Source organism: Xiphophorus maculatus, chromosome 19 (assembly GCF_002775205.1).
Source record: "Xiphophorus maculatus strain JP 163 A chromosome 19, X_maculatus-5.0-male, whole genome shotgun sequence".
NCBI classification, from domain to species: Eukaryota; Metazoa; Chordata; class Actinopteri; order Cyprinodontiformes; family Poeciliidae; genus Xiphophorus; species Xiphophorus maculatus.
Genome location: NC_036461.1, coordinates 21,797,328 through 21,808,904, shown reverse-complemented (window position 1 = coordinate 21,808,904; position 11,577 = coordinate 21,797,328). Strand labels below are relative to the sequence as shown.

At 40.9% G+C, this 11,577-nt stretch overlaps 1 protein-coding gene across 1 annotated transcript in view; it reads left to right on the top strand.

The window, feature by feature from the left end:
- Window positions 1–892: 892 nt before the first annotated feature.
- The window catches only part of eif2ak3 (eukaryotic translation initiation factor 2 alpha kinase 3), a 40,138-nt gene continuing 29,453 nt past the window's right edge, over window positions 893–11,577 (top strand). The window contains exon 1 of the mRNA XM_014472995.2: window positions 893–1,415. Within this exon, the coding sequence (XP_014328481.2) occupies window positions 1,099–1,415 (317 nt within the window). The 5' untranslated portion in view covers window positions 893–1,098. The remainder of the gene's footprint in view (window positions 1,416–11,577) is intronic.

The following is an 11,577-nucleotide window of genomic DNA, read 5'->3' as shown; positions in this document are numbered from 1 at the left end:
ACTACTTTTCTTGTCTTTTAACTAAAATAATGAAGGAGTTTACAGACTAAAACGTATTTAAAAAGTGCAGATTTTACCTTGATTAAATTATAATTTATAGCAAACCAGAAAAACTTGAGGCTCTGTAGATGCTCTAAATTGATTGTGCAGAAGTCTGACTAGCAGATTTTAGATCGAATATCGCTCTGTTACCAGGAGGTGGCGCTAAAAACACAAACTTCATAGTTGGCAGCGAACAGCTCACTTTTATTTACATTGACTCACTGAAGTCACTCAAAAAAAGTTGCTTTCCTGATTAAATTTGTGTAAAGTTGCGTCCGAGACATTAAGTAATGCAGGTATTATGTCACTACACTTAGTTGTTTTTTTTTTTAGAGAAACAACTCGTGACCAGGAACAGGAACTGTACCGCTTTGACCTTAAGCCACGTTGAAGATTTCATGTTGACTGGTCCTGACAACCACGCTGAGTGACATTTTGATGAACCAATCCAGCTCATCCGAGATGTCCGAATCAACCAATGGCGTCGTCGCTTCTCGAAACGACCTTTCTATTTGACGGAAAGCCTCACATCCGACCAACCGGCGACCCTCAACAGGAACTGCCATCAGGGACTTTTTTGCGTCAGCTCTGACAGGACGCCTGAGTCTACGTAACAGGCAGCGAATCAGCCAATGGCGGTCACTGTTTGGGGGGCTGGTACGCTCTGAGCCCTTCCCTTTGACTGATGAATTTCTGATCCAATCAAATTCTGCTTAGTGTGCGAGGATACGTGATTGGCAGCAAATTGCGCAATGAGAGAATAGTACTTTAAATGTGACGGCAAGAATGATTTCTAGTGTCCAATCCCAGTGTAGAAACAAGGCGGGATTTAGGGTAACCAAGGCAAGACTCAGTCTGGTATAAAGGGAATAACATGGTGTCCCAGAGGCTGTTTATGTTTACTTAAAGAACACGTTCAAGTGGGGCGTATTTCTAGACAGAGAGAATTTTTTTTATATCGTTTGAGTTTTTTTACACTTATTTTATTTTCATGTTCAGATTTACTTGCTTAGTGGCATGTAAATCAGCTACTTTACTAATGTGCCAGTCTTACAAATGGAAAGGGGGCTTCACTTTGGAAGCGTGAGCATTACCCTGGTGCTCCTGCTGCTGCTGCTGAAAGCGCTCATAGGTTTCGGGACTTCGGAAGCTCAGGGCTCCGCCACCGGACTGGAGCCGGGGTCCGACAGCCGGGGTTCGGCGGCGACCTCGGGAGAACATGGTCCCACCGCGGCCGTGGAGGACGTCTGCATGGAGAACACGGGCAGCGCGGTCACTGGAGCTGACGTTACGGTGGAGGACGATGAGAACTGGTCTGCAGGGGAGGCCGAAGAATCCCGCGGAGAAAGTGACGGAAATGTTCGACTTACGAGGTAATTACAGTACGAATGCAAATACAGCGACACAGCTAGTAGCTTGAAACCCATTATCGGACACTGTCGTTTAAGTCCTGGAAACACATCCTATTCCCAGTGTGACACATAAGCCTGTTCATATTTAAAGCTAAACAAAGATAAAATGTTGAAATAAAAAAGCCAAAAGAACCGTTTATTGTGTTTGACACACTTTTGGAGTATCCTTCCGCCATAGTGCTGCACAGAAGTTATTGTTTATCTATCTGGTAATGCTTCATTGACTCTTAAACTGCTTTTTAATTTCCAATTTTACTGTATAATTTATCAGTCATTTTGAAAATGTGTTGGGAACCAAATGACTAAAGACTGATGAAATATGCCAGCAGACTTCTCAGAGATGAAAACTGAGATAGCGCGATGTTGACAAGTGTGTCCGAAAATGGGCTTGGGGAGTCTTTGGATAAAATTGCGTAAATATAACTGCACCGTTTGGGTTGCCATTCGTTTGGGGTTAGCTAGTCGTTATTCTTTATAGATATACACAAATAATATACGTTTTGTTTTTAAGTTTGGCGTGTCAGGTCAATACAAGCTTCATCCTTTCGATCAGAAACATGCAACGGAAAGTTCCTTCTGCTGTCTGCCGAAAGCGTTGTAACAGTTGAAAGTGGAAAGTGTGTATGGAGCGCCAACAGTGCCGCAATGTTGCATGTAAATATTCTTTTTCCCCAAGCAAAAGTTAAACTTGAAATAAATGCATATGTTAGATATATCCAATATCTAACATGTGATATCTGTGCATAATATTTCCAAGAAATAAATTAAATGGCTAAACAGATCCAACCAGTCAACATGCAAAACAAGTAAAATTCAGACCAAATACTTTGAGAAGTGTAATGCTAGCCATGCTCACAGAGATGACCAGATATTGTTCATAGAAATAAATTGTGACATAATATTGCTTTTTGTGAATATAGTATGTTTTCTTTTGTTGCATATATTTCAATCATTTTCAGTCTAGTTAACCATCATTATCTAATTTAAACCCTGAGCAGAGCATCACTACTTGTGTTAGGTCCTTGTTTACTATTTTAATTCATGATGTCGCTAGGTAATGGTTTAATTATTTTTGCAAATTTTGTTGCTTTTGGACCAGGGTCCTGAACTGACTTGTAATTCCATTTTTTGAGGTGTGTTGAATGTTGTTTTGATTGAGTACGTCTTGTCCCACTTTTGCTGTCCTTGCGCAATAAAAATAACTCAAAACAGTTTTGAGGTTTCAAAAACAGATTAAGTAGTTTCTCAGGTTTACAAAAATGTGGCATTATTAATAGTCTAACACCCGCAAACTTGTTGTTGCTATATCTCTTTCATGTCCTTATTTTACTTCAACTATCACTGTTATTCCTCTGGTACTGTTGCTCTATAAAGACCTCGTTACATTTCCAATTCAGTGGAAGCCTTCCTCCTCACCTGGCAACAGAGGAAGCATCTCATGCTGCGGTGTGTATAGCCTCCTGTCAGCTGCTTAGGTAAATCGGTCTGTTTACGGTATTAACAATCGGTTCACGTGGAGTTTTGGAGAAGATAGTGACTGTGGATTGAGGGATATAGAACAACAACATAAAAGCTGTTTTCAGCATGACTTTAATCTATCAGGATATGAACTTCTTCCAGTGTACGGAGTTGTACTTGTGCTGTTCTTACTGTGTCATCTGTGAAAATCCACCGTAAAGCTGTTAGTCAGAAGTTGAATGTCTCACCTAGACCACACAGCAGCTGCTGCTGCTGAAGTGAGCTGCAGCGCTGGGCACACTGGGTGCAGCACCAATACTGTCTTCCTTGGTAAACAGGAGGTTCAACGCCCACTGTAGGTGTTTGCTGCAGTGTGCTCCTATTATGGTATTTATTTATTTTCCACAGACCATTGCAGCTGTGCTAGGTTAGGTTGAGATACAGCCTCGTGGACCCTGATTATTCCATGGCCTTTTTTTTTTGGTGCTGGAAGTGTAAAAAGTCCTACACTAAATTATTCTCTGTGTGATATTCCAAACATTCTGTTAATCTTTCATTCGGGAGCTTCACTGAAGTTATCAAAGTGGAGACCTTGTTGGAGAGTTGGTTGAACCTTTTGAAGATTTCCAGCACCCTTTCTGAACTTTATGTTCAGATTTATTGCGGCTGGATTCACTTTGGCAGTTCAAAACGCAGTCCTGGGTAGGGTGTGTGTGTGTGTGTTAGTGCGATCGGGTGAATGTGGCTCTAGTGTAAAATGATTTGAGTGGTCAGTATGTCTAGAAAAGCGCTTTATAACTTCAGTGCTTTTATCAAAGTCTGTCCATTTAACCTTTCCCTCAGATTGCAGCTCCATGATGACACCCGACGAGGCTCGGCCTGATAGGAAATTCCAATTATGTGATAACCTCGAGTAAGTTTAACATAGTGTTACGGTAGCAGGAAAATTTTAAGTGAGTGCATAACATGATTGCAGAGCTAATTGCTTTTGTTTTTAAAAATAAAGGTCAACACTTGCTCCTGCTGTCTGTAAAAATAATATACAATGCGGTCCGGGTATTTATGGACGTTAGTGATTAGCTAAAATCTGTAAATATTTGAGACCACCTCTAAGACACTTAATAGTTCAAACACCAAATACACATTAATATGCATTAATACTCACAGTGGAAACCATCCTGGCGCTACTGCAGAAGCTAACGCCCACGGTTTTACTTATATCCGCTCTTAGGGATACAGCCAATCAGCTCAAAGGAAAAATAAATAGAGCTTCTGGATTGGATGCTTTGCAAACGCTAGCCAATAGCATGTCAAGTAGCACTACAAAAAGGTATGTCAGCTTCCCAAGCTAATACAAGCTACTAAGTATAATAATCTAAGTATAACAAGCTAATGCAAGCTAACATAAGTGTAGCAAACTAATACAAGCTAACATAGGTATAACAAGCTAAGTCAAGCTAACATAAGCATTACAAGCTTATGTTAAGCTAACATAAGTGTAACAAGTTTGTATGAGTATACAAATGAACATAAATATAATAAACTAATATAACAGGCTAATGTAAGCTAACATAAGTATAACAAGCAGATATAAGCTAACATACTAATACCAGCTAACATATGTATGACAAGCTACATCTAGCTAACATAAATGTAATATGCTAATGCAAGCTGGCTTTAAAAAGCTATTTGGTTTTATTTCATTATTTTCAGACAATTTTGAATGCAGTGACATCCTCACAGATGGACTCAAGTAAAACCCCCACAAACAGTCTGGTCACTTCAGCCATTTCTCTGGTGTGTCATTGATGTGACTTTAAAAATACTGGTAAAAGAGAAAGTTTTAAAACTTTAAAAAACCCTGGTAAAAACAACAACAAACTGGGTGTTACATCCTTACCCTGGTAAAACCATCTGAGTCCTTCTTTCTCCCAGCGAGGGGCCACTGAGAATGCTACACTGTTAGTCATTGGAATCTCCTGTCTGAAAGAATAGAGGATTTTAATTTTTATGCATATTTAACCTTGGAAAGGACAAGTAAGCAAACTCTTTTTTCCCCCTTTCTCTTCCATGTTTTTCTACAGAACAAGTGATTTTCTGTGTTTAACGGGCAAAGTGGAAGTTGTGCTCTACTAAACACCATGTCTTGTTATAAGAAGCAATAAAACTAAAGTGCTTGAGCTGAAGAGAAAGGCTGCAGTTTGCTTGGAAAGAAGCAGAATATTCCCGTCTGTCACCTCAGCAGCCACAGGAAAAACTCCTGAACGTTCATCCTGGTGGTGGTCACACCCTGCTCCCTCTCTGGACCTTCATCTCCTCCTGTGCACCTCCTCCTCCTCCTCCTTCCTTTTCTCCCCCCTCTCACCATGTCACTTTCCGCGTCACATTCTTAACGTATTCTTTTCCAAATATTAGCTGTTAGCGTTTAGAAACGGCTTCAATTTCCACTTTACCTTAGATGCTTCGATAAATGTCTCCTCAAGTTTAGGAACAGAGTTTTCTCACCAGGACAGAAACCAGTAGAATGTATAATGTTTTTTGTTAAAAACTTAGAAAAAAAAAATAATTAAAAAAACACTTTTCGGGGGCTTAATGTGGGTGTTAAAACATGCAGAGAGTGTCTGCTCCTCATCCATCTGCATGTCTCTGTTGGATTGTGTCTCCCCTTGAAATTATTCTCTTTGTCTCTCGCTCTTTTGAGTTTAGTCTCGCTCACATCTTACCCTTTGCTTCTTCAACCGACGCTCTCATACATACACATTGCTTTTTAATGTCACCCCTCGGGTATATAGTCTGCTGCATACAGCATGCAGTCTTTCCACCTGTCTGGAAACAGGAGCGCACGCGCTCTCCGCTGGCTTTTTCTTCTTGGCACCAGAATTGGATTGTTGGCTTTTGGAAACTCGTCTTGCCAATTACAACTTTCAGTTGAGTTTAAAAAAAAAAAAAAAAATCTGCTGTGGCTCAATTATGCATTCATTTTCTAAGGGATGTCGGACATAAATCTTGTTACACAAATAAGAATTCAAAGTTTAGACATCTCATAATTTTCAAACTATTTTCATTTCTAAGTAAAAAAAAAAAAGAGGATTGTGCTTTTGTGTAATTTTTCTAAATAGTTTTTGGGGTTTATTAAAATTGTCATCTAAGAATTAAAAGTTTGAAAACTGTAAAGAACTCATTATCTTACCTGAGCATGACAATTGAGATCCTCAATTAGATTTTTATCATGAGTTTTACTATCCCTTTAGGTCAGAAAGGTTTTATTCTCAATTTGTTGCCATAGGTTGGTTTACTAAATATCTTGTAAAAAGAACACCTCAAACTTATTTCTATGTATAAACCTTTTTATGAATATTTTTAATGTTTTCATCACATTATCACAACAGAAGACTGAGCTTTTTTTTCGGTCAACTATGCCTCGTTATATCGAGATTATGAAATTTTACGCTTGTTTATCATTGTACTAACAGTTTTACTATTTCATTTGATAGATGGCGAGATTTTAAAACATCCTTCTATTGCGACATCTCAAAATGTTGGAAATAATATGAAATTAAAGAATTTTTAAAGGTGAGATTTTAAACTTTTCTTCTCACCTCAGTAGGTCGAAAGCAAAGTTTTAAGCTTGTTTTCTTGTAGTGACTGATGAATGTAATGGGATTACTGTTTTTTGCTATGGTAAAAGTTTCATTATTTCATTATGTTGAGATTAGATATTAAACTAGTGGCGATAATGGTTTCAATGTGTTTTCTTCATTGCACTTTTGTTGGGATTACAGCTTCACTAACTCCATTTCAGACCGTCGTTTTGCTACCTGATCTGCCCATGTTCTGTGCACCTCACATTCCACACACAAAAAAAACTCCAGACATGATGAAGAGCAAAGCGTGATACTGGGTGGAACGTGAAGACAGCTGCAGAAGCAGCAGGAGTGTACAGTGCAGACAGAAGTGCCACATGACCTTCCAGAGTCCATTTGAGCTGACAAATGTGTTGCTCGGCAGAGTCTGATGCAGGCAACATGTAGAGGGCGGTGCACAGCAGCTTTGCTTGTATTTAAATCATTGAATGAATTGAGCGAAGATCGCGCCACAGAACTTAGGCTACGTCCACACAGCAGGTCTTCGTTCCAATTTTTTTCTTTTTTTGGTGAAATACATTTCTTTTTCATGTGGTCGTTCATACTAATTAAATACGCCCACAATCAGACGTCTGTGTGAACAATCCACGGCTCCAATGGCGACCCACGTACGCAGAAGAAGAAGAACGTAGACGTCGGATAGCTACCTTACGGACTTGATAATGGACGACGCCATCTATGGATACATTTTCAAATGATTGAGCATCGGGAGCTGACAGTTTTGTCAGTTGGGGCTGTTCAGACTGCCGTGAAAACGTCAGACATGGGTCGCATTTACCTGTTGTGTAAACGTAGCCTTGTACATTGCTCACGTGAGAGCTGCGAGTTGAACGCCACGCCCCTTTGGTTCCACAATCTCAACTCCATGCTCTGAAAGCGCACCGGGCTCATAACGGCAATGGATCGACTTAAATGATGTAAAAACATCTGAAGTTGAGTTCACTGCAGAACTATGATCTGAACGGGGCTCGCGTTTAATATTGAGATAATAAAACAAATTTCCAACCTGTTTTTGCTGTGCTGATGTGCTGTTAATACAGTACATCTGCTTTCTCACAAGTCAGTAATTAGATTTAAACAAATGCTGTTGCAATGGCTTCAGTATGTGACGAAAACGGGATTTCAGGATTGTTTTTGAGTGATTTGGAGAGTGCTCGAGCTTGTTTTGTCAGGATACATTTCCTTGTATTCCAGTGTCTCGACACAGTGAGAGATTCAGGCTGTTGTTGCCATTCTGAACGGCATTGCCTCATTAGTTGAGCAAGGTTTTAAAAGCAACTTGTCTTAACAGTATGTGGAGCATCACTGCTACACATGATCCCAGAGAGTCATGACAGGAGTTAGCAACTCAACCAACAACCAAAACAAAACATTTTTCCCCAGTATAACTGCTTTGTCATTTAAAGAGATTTTTGCTGTTTTTGCGATAAGAATCTGAAAATTACTTCACTTTTTTTTACCCCTCCAGGGGTTTTTTGTGGGCTCCAGTGTCCCTTATATGAAAGTAGGCTGACAGGAAAGGGGGAAGACATGTGGCAAATGTCGCCGGGTCCAGGAATCGAACCCGCGACGGCCGTGTCGAGGACTCAAGGCCTCCAAACATGGGTCACGCTAACCGCTACACCACCACGGCACGCCTGAAAATTACTTCACTTTTAAAGCAAGTTGTTTTCTCACAGCTTTGTTGTTCCAAACTTAAGGAGACTTGAAAATAAAAAAATCAAAGTAACTTAAAACAGAGCAAGCTAAGCTGTTGTGTCAATAGCTGTGAAACCATCAAGGATTTCTCCTCAGTATGAATGAGGTCAGCCACCACTTCCTCCCACCGTTCCTTTCTTCACCGTCAGTCACCTCCTTTCCAATCCAAACAGACCCAATCCTGTAACATCTCTTATTAAATCATAATTCAGTTTCACTTTTGAATTTGCTTAAGCATGCTGTACCTCTTTATCCACTCTGGTTTTATGTTTGCTAACAGAATCACAATTTAAACCACCTGGATAAATTTGCCTTATTCCAAACACGATCACTTCAAACACATTCTCACATCCAGGTGTCAACATCTTTTTCTCAAAGTCTGATATTTGCAGTTGTTGTCTTTTTCATCCCCTCCGTCCTCCCCCTCCACCCCACCATCCATCACTGTACCTGTAATCTATAAATATTCTAGATGTCTGCTTTGATCCGGCTTTCAGATGGTGACGCGCGACGCTCTTGTGTCGCCTTGTCAGCTGTCACCCCACCTTTCCTTTACCGTCTAAGCGTCGGAGCCTCGCGCTCCGGAAGCTCGGCGTCGCACCTGTCGGCGTGTTTGCCTGCGTGTTTTGAACCCGTTTTCGTGTTCTCATGCGACGGTCCTTCCCAGCTTTGATGCTCCGTCTCCTGGGGCCCTCCGCTGGGGCAACGGCGCAGCTCAGGGAGCACTTTCAGGTGAGACTAGAGAGGACGGTCGCTCTGTGTGAACCAACTACCCCCACCGACAACCTTTCAACCCCCACCACCCCCCTCTCTCACACATCCATCTCCACACACACACATACACATTCACACCCCCAGGGCTCTGTAGCTGCAACAGCTCTTCTGGGCCGCCTTGCCCGGGAGCCGGCTTCCAACAGCCTCCACTGCTTAGCAACAGCCAATCGGCCAAGCCGGGCAACTTGTTAGCCAATTGCAAGGGAAAGATTGGGTCAGTGCTCAGAATTCGAGTTGGCCACATGGGTCTGGTTACAGTAAGGTAAAGGATGGAGTGAAGACATTCTCTTTTTTTTAACTTTATGGTGCTCTGCTTTCCGATGCTGGGGGAGATGTTGTGTGGTTTATTAATAGACACTGTCCCTAAAATAACAGGTCACAGTGGGGATGATTGATCTACCTGTCAAGACTCGATAGAGTCGCCTGAACTGGGTTCTTCACGGTTGGGGTTTGTTGTTGATTTATTCATGCAGATTTTGGATTTGTGTGACAATAAGAACAGAATATTGATTTATTTTCCCCTTTATCAAGCATTTAAGGACGTTTCTTGAGTTTTTTTTAGCTCTTTCTCGTCTTGAAATGTGTTTATCTTTGGTGACACCAACTAAAGACACTGAGCGGTCTGGTCGTGGCGATGCGCAGCAGCAGAAGTCACAATCAGAAGCGATGGCGGTTTTAAACGCGATTATGAGTTGGAAGGGAATTTATTAGGTCAGTGGTTATTTTGGTACGTCGGCAGGACCCTTCTCTCGCAGCACTGCAGTATGGGTGGGGCAGAGGCAGAAAGGTGTGAGTCTCCGAGAGAGGGAGAGAGAAAAGGGAGCGTTTAAAAAACACAGTGGGCTGAGGGTTAGTAGGACCACGCTGTCTTGTTTTCACTCTCACCGTCTCATCACTGCTTAGCAACAACCAGTCATATCCGCGGCTCGGCGCGGACTCGCGGCCAATCAGCAGGCGGGAGCGTGGCGCCACAGAGTTTGGATTTTACCACGTGCGACGGGAGGAGAGAGAGTGATGGCAACACTTTCACATGGTGTGTGTGTGTGTGTGTGTGTAGGAAGGAAGATTTTTTTTCAGGGTAGAAGTGCAGCAACTTTTTCTTCAAACCACACCCTTTACTCTCTGCTGCACTGCCACCGATGGATACAAGGTCGATGTTTCAAAGCAGATTGCTGTCAGTTATTCTACTGCTGAAGTCAACACCATGAATACTAGATACTGATCCGTTTTGTTTAGGTTTATGGAGCAGTAAAATGGGGTTTTTGCCTTTGCATGGACCAGTATGAGAATCCCACGATTCCCCCGCTACTGACAAGTGCTAACCTTGAGTAAAGTTATTTATTTCATATATTCATTCAAGAATTTTAAATAAAACCAGTTATCATGTTATGATTGCTTTTTTGTGACAGAAAATGTTTTTTTTTAATATGTACAACAAGTTTGTTTTTTGCAATGTAGTACAGTAATATTAATGTTATTTGAGATTAATTTAAACAAGCTTAGGCTCTAAATTGACTCGTGATTTCTACGTATTGTACAAAATATATCTCTGTTCTGCTGGCATTTGAATTAGTGATAGGTGGCAATCTTTTAGTTTTCCCACCATGACCTGAAATCTGGCCAAACAGCCAAACTTTTTTGTGGTAAGGAACCTGAGAATGCAGTCCTCTTTTAGCAACATGTGTGGGAGGGGCAAAACTGTGTTACTTTTATATAGTAGGACTATTATTCCTCTTATCAATAAGACTTTAAACCATAGAAATTGAATTGGAACAAATGTTGGCTTTTTTTAATAACAGTAGCTATGTTTCCATCCAATTGTCATGCAAAGTTTGAGCGAATGCTTAAATTTAAAGTGTTCCCAGCTAATTGCAAGGCTATGCCAAGCGAAATTTTGTCAGGTGTTCACAATACGCAATAAATAAACCAGATGTAGAGGTTGCAAACTTGCATGTACCACACCTAACAGAAAATGGAGAGAGTCCTCCCTCTAACACTGGAGATTTGGACTTGGGATGTTTTTTCTTAGTTCCCAGACCCACCAGTGGCTGGGCGCATTCATTTTGTCAGTGATCAGCGCTTTGAGTCTTTTTTTGTAAAAGCCGAGAATCACCTCAAGTGATTGTAAAAACTTTTTTCTGTGAAATTGAGGAAATTATTTCGAATTTTGCCATTTCCATCAACTTTTTCTAGTGCGATACTTCAAATTGCACGTTAAAAAAAGCATTAATGGAAACGTGGCTATATTGTAACTTTATAAAGAATGCTCCTACAGCTAACGGTATCATGGTACACCAGGGTTTTAAATAAGTTACATCTTCATACTTCCAAAGTTTTCCATTGCTTTGTGGAAGGTAGAATAAAAATACTGCTACTTCAGCTCAGTTGGGCGCCTTGGGATATCTTACGTTGAGAACAGAGAGTAGAGTAATGAGAAGAACGGGTGGTACCGCAGTACCTCACTGTAACAATCTTACACTAGTTAGCCTATGTCTAATCAGAGTATTACAGTTTTATAAATTAATTTAGCTATCATGGCGGTCGTTAAG